Source organism: Puccinia triticina, chromosome 18A (assembly GCF_026914185.1).
Source record: "Puccinia triticina chromosome 18A, complete sequence".
Classification (NCBI taxonomy): Eukaryota; Fungi; Basidiomycota; class Pucciniomycetes; order Pucciniales; family Pucciniaceae; genus Puccinia; species Puccinia triticina.
This window is the reverse complement of record NC_070575.1, coordinates 1222396-1243426: the sequence shown is the minus strand read 5'-3', so window position 1 is coordinate 1243426 and position 21031 is coordinate 1222396. Positions and strand designations below refer to the sequence as shown.

The window sequence follows — 21031 nt, the reverse complement described above, 5'->3', positions numbered from 1 at the left end:
CCAAAAAGTGATGGAAAATCACTCTTTGAATTTTGTAGCCTGCAGCTTCAACGCTGCCCCCCCCATTATCGGAACTTAAGCTGCTTTATACTTTGTTGATTTTTTGAGCTCATCACATCAACATCACATTTTCCAAGTTTTTTTTGATAAATTTTTGTAAAGCCCACCCAGACTCTAACTTAACTAAGTCCCTCTCTATGTGGAGGGGGGACGCCGTCCCGCAGGGACCCTCCGAAGGAGGGACTTAATTATGCGCTATGTCGCCCCTCTTGCCTGAGAGCATCAGGAAAATCGAGCTTTTTTTTCAATCTGCTGTACAGCTGCCATCTCTTATTGGGTGACTACAAAGTCACCCAGCAAAATGAGGGGCTTACCAGGAGAATCTCTGTGTCTCCTTCTTGAACTTGTGAGGGCCTACAGTGCTTGGTTAATTGTGTGTTTTCCAATTTTGTTCCTCCAAAGAGACTGAAACAACAAATCCTGTAACAACTGCCACATCTCATGGAACAAAGATTCCGCATGAAATACAGCAGTTGAAATGATTAATCAAAAAGTGTAAAGAACCATTGCTACTTAAATATCTATACGCACTCATGGGCTACAGTCATTGAAACAGCATAGTATGTTTCAGCACTGAATACAGTTTGAATGTGTGGAAGTGCCTGGAATTCAAGTGTAATGCCCAAGAGGAAATAAAAAATCTAAACATCAGGATAGTGAAGGCAGCTGATGGGATGGAGACAAAAAAAAATAGTAGGTACATGGGGACCGCTTGTGTGGTCCCAGAAATGAAAACTAGAAGGAAAAGTGTTCAGAGACAAGTGCGTGAGGTTGATTATGAAAAACTGCCCACCAAAAGCTGAAATGCTCTCAGGCCACGGAGTCGACTTAGCACGTAAGTCCCTCCTTTGGAGGTCGCTGCGCTCCCCCGAGGAGGGAAATTAGCTAAGTTAGACCCAGACTCAAGACGGCGGTCTTCACAGGCGGTGCCTGGCCCCGCAGGCCTGTGCGGGTCAAGTTTTTGTTTCTCTTATTTTGGCTTTGCTTGTCTGCTATACTTTTTCCTTTGAAAATCTGAGCTGACAGGAAGGAAGATGAGGTGCAGGTGCCTCTGTCGATGCTCAGGACCTCATATGTAGCTCGCATAACGAGCGAGCTACAGGCTCTCAAAGTTGAACCAGGATTTTTCCTGATGGTCTCAGGCGAGCACCCCCGCTTTGGGTCTAATTCCCTCCCTGCGGTCGGCGGCACTCTGCTCCCCACTCAGCCCCGCAGAGGAGGGACTTTGTTAAGTTAGACAAGGCCCTCCCTCCGGTCGGGGTCGCTAGGGGTCACTTTGCGACCAGCCATTCTGTAGTCTGTTTTTGGAACCCGTCCTTAGGGATGGGGGGCAAATTTCAGGACCCTGGAAACCCCCTATAAATGGGGGTAATGAAAATGTATGAATTTTTTGGCAAAAACCCAAAATGGTAGGCACAAAAATGGTATGAATGGGCTTTTTTGGCCTCAATGGTAAGCACTTCAAGTGTATGAAATTTTTCCTGGGTAAGGGATGGTAGTAACTAAGATGTATGAAATTCCTGAGAGTGCAGCAGAAAATCCCCCTTCCCCCCTCAGCAGCACACCTTGTCTTAGGGCCTATTCCATTGGTATAGGGCATCAAAATTCAAGTTTACCAATTTATCTCCCTCAATACTTTTTAAAACTCAAGCTGAAAATTACCAGAAGGCATTCTTGAGCCCAAAAGTGAAGATTTTCAACAATTGAACCCTCCTATTGTTTTCTTTCACTGCCAGCATAATTGGCTGGGCTGAGGTTATCCCAGTTAAACTGGGATGCACTCAACCAATTTAACCTTGGGTGATCTCAACTGATGAAATATAAATCTAAGGTACCCCCCTTGCGTTTATATTTAATTGGTTGAGATCAACCAAGTTTAAATTGGTTGAGTGCATCCCAGTTAAACTGGGATGACTTCAACCCAGCCAAATATGCTGGCAGTGTTTGTTTGTATAGAGGACAAGAAAAGTGGAAATTTTGCAAAATTGAAGCATAGGCCCTTACTTTTGGTACCCCACCTTGGTGCCTCCAAGATTTTGTTTTTTTGTGCCACCCCCCCCCCCCCCCCCCTTGGCAGCAATGGTAGGCATGAAAAATGTATGAAAAACTGGAAAATCCCCTGAGGTTAGGCACAAAACGTGTATGAATCAAATCAAAAAATGTATGAATTTTGGCAAAATTCTGGATTTTACATTACCCCTCTTTATAGGGGGTTTCCAGGGTCCTCAAATTTCCTCCTAAAAACTTCTTTTCAGCTCCTGCGTTTGCGCAGGAGCAGATGAAGATCCGTATAAAAAAAAAAAAATGCTGCACGCCCGCACGGAGGCTGGGACTTGCGTTAAGGTCGCCACCAGGGGGGGCTTGTGTTCTAACTTAACAAAGTCCCTCCCCTGCTAGGCTGAGTGGGGAGCAGAGTGAACCCGACCGCAGGGAGGGACTTAGGACTAAAGTGGGGGTCGTGGCGCGTAGAGAATCTCGGAAAAGTGTGGTTCAGCTTACACAGGCCATAGCTTGCTCGTTTTGCGAGCTACATATGAGTTCCCAGGCATTAACAGATGCTCCGGGATCCCGGCTATCTTTCTGTCGACTCAGAATTTTAGCAGATCTGTTCAAACAAAAAAGAAACGATGAAGAAGCCAGACAAAAACTGGCTGTGCTCGGACCCCCGGGCTCAAGCACCGCGTGAGATATGGGTGTTTCTGGCTTGCCTTGACTTGCTTCAAAAATCTACAAAAAATCTTCTGGTCGGCTGGGTGAGGGGACGATCAGCTCTAAAAATCGGCACCATCAACGAGCTTCTAAGTTCCTGTAGCTGGGACGGACAGCATCAAAGCTGTAGGCTGTAAAATTCAAAGAGTGTGTTTTCGCCACTTTTTGGTGGGTGGCCTACGCGCCACGACCCCCACATTAGGCCTAAGTCCCTCCCTGCGGGAGGGGTGGCTTCGCCACCAGCCAAACTTAAGCTCCACCCAAATGAGATATCCCCCGTACCACCACCCGAACTCCGAACTCCGACCTCCCGCATAGGGAGGGACTTTGATAAGTTAGGCTTGTGTTAAGTTAAAGGAATTCTGTCACTGGGGCCCGAGTCCTGACGTCAGCCGGGTGCACCTTCGTATGTTGTAAGTTCCCCCGATGATCGACTACCGAACCCGTCGTCATTGGTGTCCAAGCATCCGATTCCTTGGCAAACATCTTCTCTCAAGCTTCGGTCTTCTATCACTCAAATATATACTATCTATCTAAGATCACAATCCGAAGAAGAAAAATCGAAGTCGACATGTCTCTTGCCACCATTCAAGCCTTGGAAGTCGTCATTGCTGGTTCAGGTGGGTTTGGCTTTCATAATGCAGGTTGACTGATGTATTATTGCTAACCACGCATCAGTATATGTTGTAGATAACGAGAAGAAAGTATTACGACTCAATGCGCTTCGTGACGAACTGGAATCCCTTGAATGCGTCAGTGCCCTTGTTGGTTTTGTTTTGCCCGCTTGACCAGCTGATTGATCAACTGACTGATAATCTGTTTCCAGGCGCCTGATCTTCAAACTTTGATCGCATCTCTCAAGAGCTCCCTAGATTCTTCAAATGGACATCTATCCTATGCTGCACTTGCCTGTTTGCCACCACTTGCCCGCACTCTCGCTTCGCCGGCCCATCAGTCTGCCCTGAAACAGCTCGTCATCTCACTTTATTCTCCGGCTTCAAGTAGTGTGGCTAGTTTTCTCGGAGATGCCAAGCAACGAACCCGCGAGACGGCCCGAGCCGCTCTTTTTGCGGCCGCCTCAGCTGCCTGTGAAGCACATTTAATCTCCCAAACTTCACCCCGCACAGATGACGTCTTACAGGACATTGAACGTATCGTCAAAGAGCAAGGGTTTGCAAGCAAGATTGCTCGGGCCCGGGTACAGGTCAGCACCAACACATATCATATCCATTTAGCCGCATGCTAATCATGACCGAAATTTCCGCCTGGAAGACTCTTTATTATTTATCCGAAATCCGCTCCCGGTATCCAGCTTTGATTCCATTCAAAACGTATTTGCCTTCCTTGGTTTCATTGCTCGAGGACTCCGATGCTTCTGTTCGAACTGCTGCATCAGAGTGTGTTACCACCGTGTTTTCTGATCCATCACTGCCGCCATCTGCTCGAGGGGATCTCAAAAACGAATTGGCTAAACAAGGTACCCGGCGCTCAACGGTCGATATTATCCTTGCAAAAGTCTTCAGCACCTCAAACCCCGCTGTCAATAGCACATGTGCTCTTGGTTCTAGTGCGGACGATCCACCTTTGACACAGACCGATGACAGTGTGCGCGATCAGGCCGTCAATTCCAATCACGACCCGTTAGCCAGCTCGCAATCTGGCCCACCAGGTTCAGAACCCCCACCTCCTTCCGGGATCATCCACCCAGTCTTTGTATCTGGTCCCCGTGAATTGGAATCCATATTTGCGAAAATGTTGCCCCCATGGGAAGGCAAAGAAACTGAACACAACTGGCAAGCACGAGAAGCCAATTTGAACACACTTCGTGGTATGATCAAAACTAATGTCCATATGCAGTATGCTGCTGACTTCATCATTGGTCTCAAGTCGGTTTCTGAGGGATTGCTGAAATCATTAGCCTCCTTAAGAACAACCATGGCCGTTGGAGCTTGTAATGCATTCGCCGAGCTTAGTGTACTTGGTGCTGCACTCGATCCCTTGGTTGATATAATCCTACCTCCACTACTTCGTATGGCCGCTCAGACAAAAAAACTTGTCTTTCAAGCTTCGCAGGCTGCAGTCTCAGCCCTCATCAAGTCAACATATCATCCTCGTGTCCTGCAATATCTTTCGGCATGTATCAATGAAAAAACCGTACAGTCACGTGTTGCAGGAATTTCTCGAATGAAAGAGTTTCTGGATTTCCATGGACAACGATCCAAGTCTCAGATCGAATCAGGGGGTGGACTTGGAATTATTGAAAAAGTTCTACGCCGCTCGTTAGCTGATGCCAGTCCGGCAGTCCGTGAAACCGCCCGCGAAGTCTTCTGGAACTGCTCTGCAATATGGCCTCAAATGACTAGCCCCTTGATCGACTCACTCGATGGGCCTACCCGCAAACAGTTAGAGAAGGCTAGCACAGGTCGTCGGGCCGTTTCAAGCACGTTGTTTAAGGCTGAAAAAGAACCTTCAAGTCGAATCTCGGTGAGGTCACTGATCAAATCTACACGTTCTGCCCACCGCGCGACTGAAAACCCCAATGCGGTACAAGTGGCAAACGCATCTCCCAGGCAAGTTGCCAGTAACAGCGGTGTAATCGAATCGCCCACAACCAAGTCTGGTACAAGCCTCGCACATCGAACACCGGAACGCCAGTATGCTGTACAATCTCCCTCTAGAAACGAGATGAGAAGGAGTGTCTCTGCCCGTGATCCGCCGATCTCATCTCCCCCACTCGGACTGGCTACAAGTAAAACGCTAAGCCCCCGGAAGACCGGTCAAGCGTCACCAATTTCACGAATCGCCGTACGATCAGCGAGCACAGGAAAGAATTTCTGTCCTCCTAAGTTCAGTGCGATCTCGCTAGATGATCGCCACCTGGAAACTCTCTTGGATGTCACTAATGGTAATCAATATGAACATTGTAGCCAACGGCTTCAACCGAGGAAGGTTTTGAGTGCCGAAAATATCGTCGAAGATGCGATGAAAGCGCAAGCCGAGCAGGCCGAATCTGCAGCCCATCGACTTCTGGAGCTCACGGAAGATGAAAACGAGCTTCTGCCACTCGTTCCACTTGGTCCGGGTGGTGTTTTACTTCCAACAACCACTCGCTCTGACCATTCCCGTTTAGCTCAGCTTACGCAATCGCACACCGCCAAACAGTTTCAGAACATTTCCAATAAAGACACCATATGGAAACAATTCGAAGATTCTCCCCGAAATCATCCTCATTTCGCAGTCGAAGAGGTCCCCAAGAAAGACATCGCACATCGTGGGAACAAGAATCTTTGGTGGCACCGCCAAGCTGAGCGTGCGTTGAATATTTAATGTGAATTTTGCTATGCATTATGGAAGAACCTGACTGATCCTCAATTCCATTTTAGTATCAATGTGTGCGGGTCGTCAAGACTCATCCCCAGACGATATCCTAAGACTGATAGCTCAAATTGAGAAGAATCCACCGACGTCTGAAAATCGACAAATATATCTAGACCTGTCGCAGGCATGCTATGAGCATCGATGTTCAATAGGCAAGGTTGATAGTGCTGGTACTGTAATCAAATCAGAAGAGAAATCCCAGATGGAGAAGAATATGCAGTTTTGGGTGGACCAGAATTTGTTTGACAGGCTGTTTGAAGCTTTGAAAGAGACCCTGAAACAGGTATGGCGACTTATTTCATGATCATTAAAAAACCTCAAGGCATCTGATTGGACAGTGCTATGTTTCTCTCCTTTTGGATTTGGTATCAGAATGTTTCCGTAGAAGTTAAAGACGCTCAATTAGTCCTATTGAGGGCGTTAATCCTATATGAAACCATGTTGATGGCTGGGAAAGAAACTGAACTGTGTGAATTGTTGCTGCTGGTGGCTTCCGAAGGTGTATCAAATGTAAGTCAAAGTTTTTCGGGGAATCAAACGGAGAAGGTCCTAACAAAAAAATGAACGATTGTGTTTAGTTAATCATTGCAGTCGAGGCCTTAGGAAGCTTGTGGGCTGAAACAAGCGATCCTGTTTACGGCTTGAGCTGTTTACGAAGCTGTGTTGAAATCGTCAGCCAACGAAATTCGATGAACCAGGCTTCCATCAACCAACCAGGGTCGGAGAATTGGATGGGATTGGCAATGAGCTGTCTCGGTGGATTTTTCTGCAGACTTCCACCTGAAATTGTCGAAGAAGAATTGCCCAAGGCTAGCGAACTGATCAAACGAGTTGAGTAATTCAGTTGATTTATCTTTTTGATATTTTATTCCATCGAAAATCGAGACGACGAAAATCGATATCATGTCCACCTACCCTCCAATCAATAACTCTGAAAGGTACAACGTATTGACAAACACTTCCATATGCAGGCCCTCAATCATCGCCAGGCCGAAATTCGCATGTCGGCAGTCATGAGTTTGGTTTCAGCAAATCAAGTGATCAAGAACGATCGAGAAATCTTCCAAGTTTTGGGCAACCTGACCACTGCGCAAGAAGCGTTGATTACTTATTATTTAACTCCAAGCCAATAGCGCATGGTCGGGGATCACCATTTTTTCGATTTTCCTTGTCAACAGCATTCTTACACAGTCACTATAGGCTTTCTCCGGTGCACGTTGAACACGAATGTGAATCACCAAGCGCATCTACAATCGGAAATGTACGGCTTTTTCCTCATCAAGCTTATCTCTCTTTTGTTGTCCTAGACCACTCAATCTACTGAGTCATCATAGACAGTTTGGAAAATCACTGTATCCGGCTTTTTTTTCTCCCTCCATCATTGCTATACTTATTTATGCCTGCCCTTTTTAGTATGTAGACAAATACAACACATGCATACACATTTATAAATATATTGATCAGATATAAATTACAGACTTTGGGTAATACAAGCTCCTCCTTTTTTGATCCACCAATCAACATAATGACTATGCCCCTAGGGGTAGAGTATGATGAATGGAACATGGTCTGACTTTCATTCCTTTTCCCACTTCACTGGTCCCACCCTTCTCTTGTGATTTGCGATGTGGGCATTCATTGGAAGTTAAATTGCCAGTCGTAGATTTTCATTTCACGCATCTACATCTACATATCTACATATAACTAAAGAAATGGCCTCTGGGGGCCAAACAAACCAGTACAAATACCTGTCATGCGAGTAACGCCGGCGTCGGTATGCAAGTAACGCCGGCGTCAATACTTTTTTGTATTAACCGCGTCCGTTCAATGCAGAGTCCGTTCCCTCTGAATTGACTCTGCTTGAACGGACTCGACTCTCTGAAAGGATTTGGTAAGAGAGTTTGCTCTTCTGCTTGAACAGACCAGCGACTCCATTAAAGCAGACTCCAGAGTCATGTTGTCAAGTCTGTTCAAGCAGACTCATCAAGCAGACTTGGTGATCAAATTTCACCGAGTCCGCTCAACCATATTGCTTGAATGGACTCTTATCACACATCAATAATCAAGCCCATTCAAGCAGATTGCTCAAAAGGACTCTTACAGACACCAGTTCCATTCAAGCAATGTTAAACTGATAATTGATCTGCATGAATTCAGCAATCATAACACCTACATAATTCCCCTCATCATATATGCTTGACAATCCCATCATCATCAACTTTCACACTCTCTTCATTCTCAACAATCCCATTATCATCAAGGCCCAGCGTCATATGTGGTAATAAACCACAGCATAATAATCCAAATAAGCTTTATTAAACCTTATTTGTATTATTACTGGGCTTACGCAATTATAGAGGGCCGTTTGGGACGGCCACCGTCATATAGCAACAGCAGTCCTGTCTGTTTGGTGCACCACTCAAAAACAAGTCCGGCCTGCGCTTCTCTCCTCCTCAAATCCAATGCCACAATGCCCCCACTGGGCTCTGCAACCCTTGACAACAACCGCCTCTTGCCTCGCTTCCAAGATGAACGCCAGCAGAAAGTCATCAAGCTGATCATCTTGATGGTGATTGTAGCCTCGCTTTGTTTGGGGCAGGAAGCAGAGGCGGGATTGAAGCCTTGGTTGATTGGGGGGGAGGGTTCAAGGATGGAGGTCTCTTGCGTCTGGGTTCCATTGAGTTGCACGGATTTGAGGCCAAAGGGAGCAATTATGACCGCAAATTTTGGGGTCAGGGTGAAATATCCCAAATGGCGGGGGGAATAATGGAGCGGGAACTCCTGTGGTCAACTTTATGACGCCCGGTGGGCTGCCAAACAGGGACAGCGGATAGCGTAATTTCCCCTGTCCCCCCAAAAATAATCTGCAAAGTTTTTTATTACGCTCCAACATTTTTGTGGACAGCCAAACGGAGCCCAATTCTTGCCCTCCCATCATTACCAGCAATATTCACATTCCCATGTTCTTTTTCTCTGTGACAGGAGCACCAACATTCTATTTATCAGCCTCAAGATTTTCCTCACACTCAACAATCAAATAATCCAAATCATGAGTGGTCTTCATCCCCAAATTTCCATCAACATTGACAACAGACCCCCGCATACACAGTATCATCAAAATCATGAATCTCCTGACAATTTCAATTGTCAAACACAAAACCAATCTCAACACAGTATCATCTAAATCATGAATCTTCTTACAATTTCAATCCTCAACCACAAAACCAACCTGAACACAGCTCACACAAATCTCCATCCCAGCATGGAAATAACAATCATGGCAAACACGCCTCCAGGTTGTATATTTTTAACTTGCTCAACTCCCAGAGTGCTTCACCAAGAAATATGCAGAGTCCATTTCAAACTTATGAATATTCTTCAAATCTATCCCCTGATTCACCATAACATTGGAAGTTTGCTTCCACTTTCACAGGAATTCCCCAAATTCTTACAGCTGGACATATATGACACAGAAAATGTGTTTGAAAACCACAGAGTTCATGGTCAAGATCTACTTCCAGGACTTATGTGCAAAGAATCTAAACAATCCTTCACCATTAATATCCTCTCATGCAACAGTTTGAATTTGTTCCATCTGAAATAAATTCAAATCACTCAATAAGGCTAACTGATAATGCTACAAATGTGGATCAAAGAGTTTACAAACTCCCAACAGGTGACCAAATTGCATGCTCAGGAACCTTGATTGGACAATGGGACTTTGTAATGGAACCAGGTTGGGCCCAAATGTGATTTACACAAAAGTTATATCAGGTAACAGAGTTAATGATTCTCTGCCCATCCCTCGGAGTCACATTCCTTTCACATCTGACCCAGATAAGTCTGGAGCTGTCTGGACTGCTTTTCAAGCTCATACACAAGAAATTTCCTGTCAATCTGGCCTCCTCCCTCACAATCAATAAATCTCAAGGTTAAAATTGGTAATTTTGGTATTGTACTTCATGAACCTGTGTTTTGCATTGTCAAGAAGCAAGTCAAGCCAAACTACTAAGGTAGTGATTCCACAGCCTGAAAGTGGCCAGCCTTCATAATAAACTTCAAAAAAAATTTAAAAGGAATTTCCCTCACATTTTCAGAGTTTTTGAGTATCTCTCATCACCATTTTCCCAAATATTTACTTTTTCAGGAACAAATTTTGTGTCTTTTCCCAAAATAAAATGCCCTTATTTCACCCAGTTTTCACTTGAAATGTTGATTTTTGACCTATTTTTCATTTGAAATTTGGTTTCTCCTTTGACTGAATGCATAGTCACCCTGAAATTGCATCATCAAAGGTTTGAAAATTTTATGTCCTTTCCTTTGCTCTGTCCCATTCCCTTTTGGGCCTTTCACATCCTGTGACTTTCACACCCCCTGTAACCCCAAATTTGGGGGCTATGCCCTTGCTGTGATTTACAAACCCCTATGAATTTAACACCCCCTGGAACCCCAAATTTGGGGGCTTCCCCTTGTATATCATATGTGATGAGGCTCTGGTCATTGATGTATTGAGAGATGCCATCAGTTTTGACTTCTGCTGGGTAGGTTGAACCATCACTCATTTGTGACTCAGCTTTACATGTGCGAGACATGTGTGTGATTTGTCGCTCTCGGTCTCCCTCGAAATCCCCGTCCGTCCACCTGCCGGGTATTTTGTGCGGTGGTTATTTAGGATTTTCTGTCGCTCTTACATTCGATAACCACCAACCGGATAACGGGAAGCGGTCGATAGCGAAGTCTCAAGCTAGCGTTTCATCATGAGTGTTGTTAGTCCCTCATCCTTTTCGTCTGGAATCTGCCTCTGATCTTCGGAACTGTGACCCTGACCGCGATAACTTGTTTTTTGATATTCGTGATCGTCAGGTCCAGCCAGTTAATCCAAAGGTCAGCAAGAAGCTCGTTTGGTTTCACGCGTCTGTAGAAAAGGGGAAGAAACAAAAATTGCTTGGAGAAAGTGATGCTAACAAAAGAAACTGTCTTGACCTTGATTACCAACCTTTCTTCGATCGGAAACGTCGACTCACGGTCCCAAATCAATGGATAATAGCCGTTCCTTCAAGACTTGACTGGAAAAGAATGCGTGGTCAAATTGAAATGGGGTATGGAGTACAAAGGATACCTCGTCAGCGTGGACAACTACATGAACTTGCAGGTTGAGTTTGTTTTTACAATACTTTGAAATTCTTCACTCATTGAAATCAGCTCGTTCGAAGGCATACTGGTGCTAACGCTTTTCCTAATCGTTTTTTCCCCCGCCATGTCTGCACAATTTTTTGTCGATCCAGCTAGCTAACACGGAAGAATATCAAAATGGGAAGTCGGTTGGATCACTAGGAGAAGTTTTTATCCGGTCAGTCTCATTTTGAAGCACAATTCAATTGCTACATCGTATGATTGCTATGTACCGTACTAAAGTTGATTTCTTGCTCTTCATCAAAAATTTCGCTTGGATTTTTGCTGCGCATGTTCGCGATGACTCCACGTTTAACCAGGTGCAATAACGTCCTTTACGTAAGTTACTTGAACTGTTAGCAATCGGTTAGGAATGTACAGACGGTGACACCAGATAATCTAACCTGCTGCTTTCTATCCTTTCCTATTCACCTCTATCCGACATCGCTACAAATGACGACTATTGGCTTCTTTTGACTTTGTTTTTCTAAACATGTAACCCCCCCCCCCCAAAAAAACAAAAAAAAAAAAAAAACCAACAGGTACTTGCTGTAAATGAATAATATCCATCTTGAAATTTCGTTCTTTTCGCCGTCAAGTAGACCACACTCAAACCCAGTGGATATAATGGATAGCTTTATTCAAAGCGTAGCATACATACCTGGAACTGCAAGACAAACCATCACTCTACACCACCAGCTCACGTCCTGTGACCAGTGTTGGTTGGTCCAACATTACCTCGTCGGAGAACGTTGGTCCTATCTATTACATGATCGGGATCGGTTTATCCAGCCATTCCACAATCTGCATGATCAGGGACCAAATGGTCCAACCAATCACCCCAACTTCCCGCAGAACCTCAAAAAATCAGCCAATTGGCTAAAGGTTAGGGTAATACATTATGCCACTGGTGAATCCAATCTGATTAGCGCTGTGGTTAGAGCGTTTGGCAAGCATAGATGACCTTGTGGTTGCAGGTTTAAGTTGCCCCTTTTTTTTGTCCCTTCTCGTCGCAGCAGGCTGCACAGCTGCAATGTCACAATTGGGTTATGGTTGGGTGAAGGTGGGGGACTCTGTTGTGCCAACGTTTGACCCACCATTCCCCTTTGGGAATGTCATGGTTGTGGTGGCACTGGACCCACATTGGTCACCAAGCCAGAGTGTTTGGTTAGCCCAACCGTCAAAGCACACGTTGGGCTATTGTCCCAGTTGCTCAGTGGTGTAGCCTGCAGACATCACCCTCAAGCAATTGCAGCGATTGATCTGCCAAAATTCCATCTCAATTAGAACAAAAACAGTTTTGGTCAGAACAATCTGATTTACCAACACCAGAAAACCCAGATTCCCATCATCAACGCGTCCATCTAGAACCCAAGAACCATCCAGTAATCTTATGTTCAATTTTTTTGAAATAGTCACTTGGGATGTCCGGTTAAGCTCAATGATATATGCCTTTTGCAACCTGGCCTTGACGTGTGAATGTAAAGAACTTGTGGACAGCTGAATGCCGAAAACTGGAAGAAATATCACTCCTGGATGTGGTAACTGAATGGGAATCCATTTGGGCTATGAAATGGGTTTTTAGGGTGTTCAAAGTTGACTTGCATCAAATCATAACACCATGAAATCATAAAATCTAAGCTGAAAAAAATATGTACCACCCAAACACTCAAATTAGAGCAACATTTCTAAAATGGTACATATAAAATCATCATTTGAAAATTTTATGATTTTATGATTTTATGTATTTATGGTGTTCAAAGTTGAAATCATAAAATCATAAAGCTTTGAAGTGATGATTTCATATGTACCATTCTAGAAATGTTGCTCAAATTTGAGTGCTTGGGTGCAACATATTTTTTCAGCTTAGAATTTTATGATTTTATGGTGTTATGATTTTATGCAAGACAACTTTGAACACCCTTATTGAAAATTTTATGATTTCAACTTTGAACACCTTAATTATCCATGATGTCTTCTTGACCATTGCAAAAGATCTGTTGATATCATAATGGTGGTTTTTATTTTTGCAATCTTGAACAGGGCTTGATGTCCCAGAACCCAGCAAAGCAAGTAGAGCTGCTCTTTGGACCATCAACAAAAAACCTTTACATGAATATGTGTGGACATCAAGTGCAAGCAACTTCAGTTGTTTTTGCCATCATACAATTCCCCGTACCGCAAGCCCCCCGATCGGTGGCCGCATGTGCGCTTCATGGATACCCGCGGGGCCCTCGGGGGGAAGATAGACGCGCCGCTGTCTCACTCTTTTGGGCCATCCCCTCGATCTCGATCACTACCCACAACAGCACGCCCCGAGGACTCCCAAGCTGCACGGATATATACCATGTCCAAGGAACCCTCGAAATCCGCCGTCAGGCTCACCAGCTACCCTGCCATCAAAAACGCTCCGTTGATTGTTGAGGGTCAGTGGGCAAATCTCGTGTTGCTCGTCTATGTGGCCATTCGACAGTCTGATCCCCTCTCCCGCATTTACTTTTTCTGTCTGTCGAATGCCACGTGACGCTTCGTACCAATTTCAACTTGGAAACGGGCAACTTTGGACAGGAAATGGCAGATTCTCGAACAAGGAATTTGTCCTCGCATGCATATTCGTGCCTTACTTCGTCGGAAAATTTTTAGTGCCAGGGATCACGATTGGATTTTTATCCTATGGACACATCTTTTTGATGATCGTCTTGGCCCCAGCGGTGATGATAAGCTACTGGGCCTTAAGCTCGATCTATCCCAGCCAAGTCACGAACCAAGTCACGCTACCCAACAACAAGCAGTCCAGTTACTTCATCTTCAAAGACGCCAAACTTTCTCAGGCTTACAACCCCAACAACCCCGGCAGTAAACGGATCCCAATGCAAGTCTGGCATGATGCATATTTCGAGGGAAAGATTGAGATCAAGCGTGTGTCATCTCTTCCTTCCATCCAATCCCATCTAATACTTTCATTATGATAACTGACACTCTTGGTTGTTTGGGTTGTCAACAATTTTTTTTTGCCAGGCGACATGATGGAATTGCTTGAATACAGACACGACTGGGCCGCATTTCACATGACACCGGAACTATTCAAATACGTGGTGACCAGATTGCTACCCGAGGTTATTTTACACACCACGTCCCAAGATGAAGAACAAGTTCGAGGGCATTACGACCGAGGCGACGACTTCTACTCCTGGTTCCTTGGCCCTCGGATGATCTACACCTCGGGAATTATCTCGGATGCCGACAGGGAAGAAAGCTTGGAAGAATTGCAGGACAACAAACTGAAACTAGTCTGCCAAAAGCTCGATCTTCAACCGGATGACAACCTGCTAGATATCGGATGTGGCTGGGGAACTTTGGCTGCCTTTGCGGCCAAAAACTACGGCTGTAAGGCCACCGGCGTCACTCTGGGTAAAAACCAGACCAAGTTTGGTAACGATCGGCTCGCCGCCAATGGGATCCCCTCTACCCAGGCCAAGATCGTCTGCCAAGATGCACGAGATATACCCGCGGAGCCCAAAGGAAGATACAACAAGATCTCCTGTCTCGAGATGGCCGAACATGTCGGTATCAGACGATACCCGGACTTCTTGAAACAAGTCTACGATTTACTAGCTGACGACGGGACGATGGTTTTCCAAGTGGCTGGGATCCGACCCAATTGGCAATTCGAAGACTTGATCTGGGGTCTCTTCATGAACAAATACATCTTCCCCGGTGCCGATGCCTCGTTATCCTTGGGATGGGTGACCACCAAGCTCGAGCAAGCCGGCTTCGAAGTCAAATCCGTCGACGTCCTGGGCGTCCATTACTCCGCTACCCTCTATCGCTGGTACAAAAATTGGATGTCGAACGAAGAAAAAGTCCGCGCGAAATACGGCGACAGGTGGTTCAGGATCTGGGAGTTTTTCTTGGCTTATTCGGTGCGTCCTTGGTGTCTGTTTCCCCCCTAGCAAGTCGCTGTTCTCTATATACTGACTTTTCCGCCTCATTTTCTTGTCTCCTCAGGTCATTACTTCTCGACAAGGAAGTGTATCGTTGTTCCAGATCACCGTTCACAAAAATTTGAATTCATTCCATCGAGTCGAAGGAGTCAAGACCCACACTTCACTCGACACGCTCAAAGACCCATCGATCATCAAACGACGTTCTTTCGAAGAGGTCGTCTGTCAACCAGTCCCAGGAAGTTAGACTACCCATATCGCAGGCAATCTTGAATAAGTGCCTTTAGATTCCTCTTATCGAATTTGCTACCGTTACTCTTAGCCTCTCTACCACCTCTGTTTCTCACGAGCTTTATCTTGTTTTTTTTTCTCTTCATTTCTTGTTTCTTTTTCTTTCAATAAATGTGAAGTCCTTCTTGTTTATTCCCAGCAGTTACGTAAACACAATCTGGATACTCAGGTCACGACCATTATTGCCCTCGCTATGTAGGAAGGTTCGCGTAGCCGAGCTTGTCGCTTGTTCACTTGCTGCTGCCATAGAACTCTTAGGATGAAATTTCCAGGCCACTTCACGACATTGATGAGAAAAGAAAAATGATCTCAAAGTGAATCCACATGGGAGACAAGCGATGTTGTATCGGTGCCTGTGTACGAACAATATGGTGAGTAGAAAAGTCCGAGTGAGATGCTGCTCAACTCATTCTCAGGGCTGGACAATTCAGCAAAGAATCAAATCATCTGTACCAATGAAAGATCTCAATGGGGAGCGATCGGATAATTGTTGTGAGCTCATGACTCTCGTCACGATGAATGATTAATACAGGGACATAGCACATAGCATATCCAGAGTACATACATAATGATAAGATGATTTTGGATTGTTTTGCGTATGGATGAAGAAGTGAATTGGGTAGCACACTCATGTGAGTTTTTTTAACCGGGTACGGAGCGCGAAGTCTCTTCTTGTTCCAGTTCCTCCAGCTTGAGACCGATCTCACTGACGCAGTCCACCTTGAGGATCCCAAGCTCATACGGCCCCGGCTTCTCCAAGACCGAAATCCCGACAGTCCTGATCGATTCCCGGGGCATCTCGAACTGATTGTTGACAATCTGACCTTTGTTGGTCAACGCGAAATCGGCAAGTGGGATCTTGTGGCGAGAGAAGATATCATAAACAATCATGTTACAGTTAGTTAGCAGCGAGTAGATGAAATGAAACTCACGAGAACATCCTCCCATTCACCTGGGGGACCAAGCCAGAGCCGATGCTGAAAGATATCGGTGGACACTACAGCATCTCATCAAAAGAGTTAGCAAATGGCTAGTTTACAGGTTGATCGGGATTGGGGACAAGAACGCACCTGGACCTTCGGTTTGGATGTTGACGAAATATTTCATCCCATCCCCGGAGTTTTTAACCCGAAGTCTCAAAAACTCGTGTTGCTCTGCGTTCCAGTTGTCTTCACCAATCAACATCTCTCGGACCTCAATAAGAGAACCCGGAGATTCAGTCTAAGAAAATCCGGCCAAAAACAATGGAAGGGGAGCTTCACCCTAGTTCGGAAGCCAGCATAGCCACCAGCTTTCAAGATTCCAGATTTCAGAGCTTGTTCGCCCAACTCAGAGCGCAGAGTACCGCGAAAGACGCCGTGAGGGAAAGGGTGGCTGGGGGATTGCTGGATGGCCAGTTGGACAGTCGAGTAGCCGCCCATGTCGGCGTCACATCCGAGCGCGAATTGATCAAGGTGGGAAGGGTCGCTCATCTCGAATATCGGCAATGGCCTCCGGAAGGGCTCGCCCCCCAGCGGATCCATCTTCACCACTGTTCCGTGCCGACAGGGCGTGTATGCGTCAGTTCTTCCGGTAGAGTGAGCCGCCCACAGTTCGGAATGACTCACCAGCCAGTCCATAGCGATGCCAACTCTGCACGGTCCTCTGCAAACGAGCTTTGAGTGCTGATGCCATTTCGAACGTTGTTGCCCGGTGACTTATGTGCACCGCCCAACCCGAACTCAGTCTGAATCTTCAGCGGCTGGACGGATGGCCGGGGGCGGGGGCGGGTTCGGGGCACAGGGCAGCGCAGTCGGGCCGCCAACCCGGGGGCCCCGGGGGGTAACGCCCGACTCCGCCAGCCGCGGCTCGGCTGTTGACCGACCACCAACCACTGCCGACGATGAACTACCAGCACTCCATCGCCACCCCAGCATCCTCCTCATCGCGGATACCTCCACCCCATCTCCCCAGCCAGCGCCAGCCAGCCACAAGCCCACCAAGCCAGTCATGGCCACTCATCGATCAGCCCTCCCTCGACCCCGCTCCTCCCTACCATCCATTGTCCTCCAGCACGAACGTCCAAGCCTCGCTGACCACCTTCCCCTCACGGCTCAGGCTCGGGGCCAGTGGACTCTCTCAGCCGATCTACACCACCACGTATATTCAGAACCGTCTCCAACGCCCGAATTCTCCGATCGACTCCCATCCATCTAACCCATCTATCGTCCCTCTCTCCGAACCGGGAAAACGCGCTCGGCGGGTCGTCAACTACTCCGAGAACGATTCGTCGCGTCTGCCCAACATAGATCCGGACTTGGATCAAGCCTTTGAAGATGACCATCCTCGGTCTAGGGCCGCCCAGACCCGCGGCCGTCCCAGCCACAGCTCCCGGCTATCGATGGGCGCGAACGTCAATCAAACACCACAAGCTGGACGGCTTGCTGCTGCCCGGAATTCGACCCCTACTCCTGCGCCCTCTGATCCAGGAAAGACGCACGAGGACGAGCTTGCTAAGCGGAAATACGCCGACGGTCGCTCGTATCTTGGCCACGATCCACCTGCTAAATGGATCCGCGTCGAACGCAGACCGAAACGCGCTCCTCTCCTCATGAATACCTTGGGCTTGAGCGAAAATGATCAGGCCTCAGATAGTGTGTGCTTGGTGCCTATCCGGATCGAACTTGATACGGAAGAACTGAGGATACGAGATGTCTTCACCTGGAATCTTCGAGGTTAGTCTCCATTGGCATCTTGGTCAAAACTCCGTAAACAAGCAAGTTGATTATCACTCCCCCATCTGTGCAGAACGTTACATCACGCCAGAGATCTTCTCGCTCGAATTTTGTGCGGACGCGGGGATCCAGTCTGGAGTATATGTGCCCAAGATTGTCGAACAGATCAAGTCGCAATTGAGCCAATACTCCTTCTTATCCACCACAAAGTTGGTCCCAGATGAAGCGGACCTATCACATTTCTCTGAAGAACAGTTAGTCGGGATCGAGCCTGATCTGAGAGTGATCATCCAAGTTGGTAGTCTCACTTGCTCATCTAAGCTCCCGTCCCAATAGTTGATATCAAAACACATCGTTATTCGTAAGCTGGATGTCCAAATAGAAACACTACATCTGATCGATCGAATCGAATGGGATTTGGCATCACCATTAACGCCCGAACTGTTTACAGCCCAATACATCTGTGACTTAAACCTGCCCCGATCCGCGAGTCCGATCATTGCACATGCGATCCACGAGGAGATCTTCCGACACAAACACGACTGTCTTTCACTTGGGCTGATTTCCCACGAGGTTCTCTCGTCTACTATGCCAGCTGCTCCTAACGACACAGATCCTCAGACCTCCACCACCACCACCAACAACAACAACAACAACAACACAACCACGACAGCAGCTACAACCTCAACGACGGCAGCAGCAGCAACACCCAACCCGGTCGGGATCGTGCAGACAAGCTTCAAAATAGAAACCGATCCCTTGCTCAAGGAGAAATACGGCTCCAGTCGCGGGCCTAAAAAACTCGAGGGTGTCTGGCGAGACTGGCACGAGGCAAATCTCTTTGGCCCCAAACTACATTTAATCCATGTTGAGGATCTGGAATGGGCGGAGATCGAAAAGGAACGACAGGCTAGGTCGGTCCTCCTCTCTCATCCTCTGTTCTGCCGCCGTCCAACCACTCATATTTTTTTGTCCCGCGTTCTTTTTCATCAGACGCACTCGCAGAGATACTACACGAACTGCCAGGAGACGATGACCGATACTTGTTTTGGTTGACAATATATAAGAGGAAGCAAATATGTTTTTATATCCACAACAATGATTATCTTCATACGCTTATCTTACCTTCTCTGTATATTCGATTCCTGTCAACTTCAATGTATGCTTTGATATTTGCCTTGGTCGAGTTTCCTCGCTTAGGTGCTGCTCTCTATATTCGGTAATTTTAACTACGTATTTAGAACCTATTATTTCCGTTTTTTGAATTTGACCTGAAAAGAGTATTCCGGCCGTAATTACATTTTTTTTCTTCTCTTTTTCAGTGACTTATATATATTTGCAATACATGTGAACACATGTAGAGTCATATGTAGATAGAGAGAGAACAATTTCAACAAATGGGGTTGGAGGCCGTTGTATTTAAGCTCATTTTGGTCTTTGTTGAGAAAAGAATGCTCTCAACGGTCGTCATTTGTCTTCAATGCTTGCACATGAGCACGGATTTCAATCATAGAGTCAACTGAATCAATCCTCGATACTTTGGAAATAAAGGTACAGGTTGAAAGGAACTTTTGTTGGACCGCAAATATTTATGCCACACTATCTTGTTGATTGAGATAAACCACGAGCTGATTCATGCAAAGTATTTATAAATAGAAGCTATTTCAAAAATGAATAAAAATAAATTAACCAGAGCCTGAGGGAAAAAAAAACATTGCGCAGCACCAGCATCGACACGAAGAGGTTTCTCTCTCAAAAAAAAAGAAGAAAGAGGTCAGCAATTCTTTCACAGAGCCTGATCTGGGCTATCCCAATCACAACACTCCCTCTGCGATGATAAATACTCAAAGACTCGAGGCAGACTCACCTCTGCTCACTCATCATCAGCCGAGCAGGAAATCCCTCGGGCAGGCAGACTCGAGTGATCTTATGCATTTTCACCTCACGCTTTGTTTGTTGAGGTAAGTATGTTCGATCTGAGCCAAGAAATGAGTAAGACTACATATTTTAGTTAGTGGAGGTCTCCAGAGGCTGCAAGGGATGGCATTTGTATACGTGCATACTTATTTACTTCCCAGAGGACCGACCACGCTTTCTAACAGGATTTTCCACTCTTCCTTATGGCGAACACATTGGAGTCGTGCAGTCATCATCATCAAACCCATGTGTCCTCCACACGAGCCAAAGGACAAACTTCACATTTATACATCTTATGAATAACAGACAGCCAACTCACGAAGTAATTTGTAACTCGGAAATTCCATCTTCCTGCAAATTGTCTTCTCTGTCGGAATTCCCTTGGTCTGAAGTTTCGGACCCGGTGGTTGATTGATTACACATAAATTCATGAGGACCAGCCGATTCGATTCGAAGCTTTATTCGACTGCCAGGCTTCATTCGATGAGATGAGAGCTTAGGAATGTTTGGCCTTGGTTGGGGCATGCTATCCCGACTCTGCGACGAAGAGGGTCGTGAATTGCGGTTGGTAATATCAGTACTACATCTTATCAAATTTCAATGATAATAACAATAACAGCTGTCTGTAAGATAGGCTGGGTACAAGCTTGATTCAAGAACTCGGATAAACACTACTCTTGTGGATCCTTGACGGATGAAATGAAATAGATGGAACTTAGATTGTACCCAGCCCTCAAAATGAGAGAGCCTTGCAGACGAACTCCCCCAAGCGGCTTGGCTAACAGTCACTCTCACCACCCTTCCCTGCAGTGCCATGCTATGCCCCTGCTGCATTTCCACAAAAAA

General features: G+C 46.1%; 4 protein-coding genes across 4 annotated transcripts; 3 read left to right on the top strand and 1 right to left on the bottom strand.

Annotated features, from left to right (window-relative positions):
• Nucleotides 1–3340: 3340 nt before the first annotated feature.
• Nucleotides 3341–7280, top strand: PtA15_18A160 (uncharacterized protein; the record flags this gene model as incomplete). The annotated part of the gene is made up of 9 exons (XM_053164672.1): nucleotides 3341–3389; nucleotides 3460–3521; nucleotides 3596–3973; nucleotides 4042–5615; nucleotides 5697–6079; nucleotides 6153–6430; nucleotides 6520–6657; nucleotides 6726–6977; nucleotides 7119–7280. The coding sequence occupies 9 exons, from the start codon at nucleotides 3341–3343 to the stop codon at nucleotides 7278–7280; spliced, it is 3276 nt and encodes a 1091-aa protein (XP_053028658.1).
• Nucleotides 7281–13666: 6386 nt separating this feature from the next.
• Nucleotides 13667–15510, top strand: PtA15_18A159 (uncharacterized protein; the record flags this gene model as incomplete). The annotated part of the gene is made up of 4 exons (XM_053164670.1): nucleotides 13667–13745; nucleotides 13888–14238; nucleotides 14338–15242; nucleotides 15328–15510. The coding sequence occupies 4 exons, from the start codon at nucleotides 13667–13669 to the stop codon at nucleotides 15508–15510; spliced, it is 1518 nt and encodes a 505-aa protein (XP_053028657.1).
• A 686-nt stretch (nucleotides 15511–16196) lies between these two features.
• PtA15_18A158 (uncharacterized protein) lies at nucleotides 16197–17228 on the bottom strand (the record flags this gene model as incomplete). Its single annotated transcript, XM_053164669.1, has 5 exons — nucleotides 16197–16412; nucleotides 16487–16551; nucleotides 16625–16748; nucleotides 16817–17085; nucleotides 17162–17228. 5 exons carry the CDS (start codon nucleotides 17226–17228, stop codon nucleotides 16197–16199), a joined length of 741 nt encoding a protein of 246 aa, XP_053028656.1.
• A 75-nt stretch (nucleotides 17229–17303) lies between these two features.
• Nucleotides 17304–19304, top strand: PtA15_18A157 (uncharacterized protein; the record flags this gene model as incomplete). Its single annotated transcript, XM_053164668.1, has 5 exons — nucleotides 17304–17480; nucleotides 17563–18268; nucleotides 18342–18562; nucleotides 18635–19182; nucleotides 19262–19304. 5 exons carry the CDS (start codon nucleotides 17304–17306, stop codon nucleotides 19302–19304), a joined length of 1695 nt encoding a protein of 564 aa, XP_053028655.1.
• Nucleotides 19305–21031: the final 1727 nt, after the last annotated feature.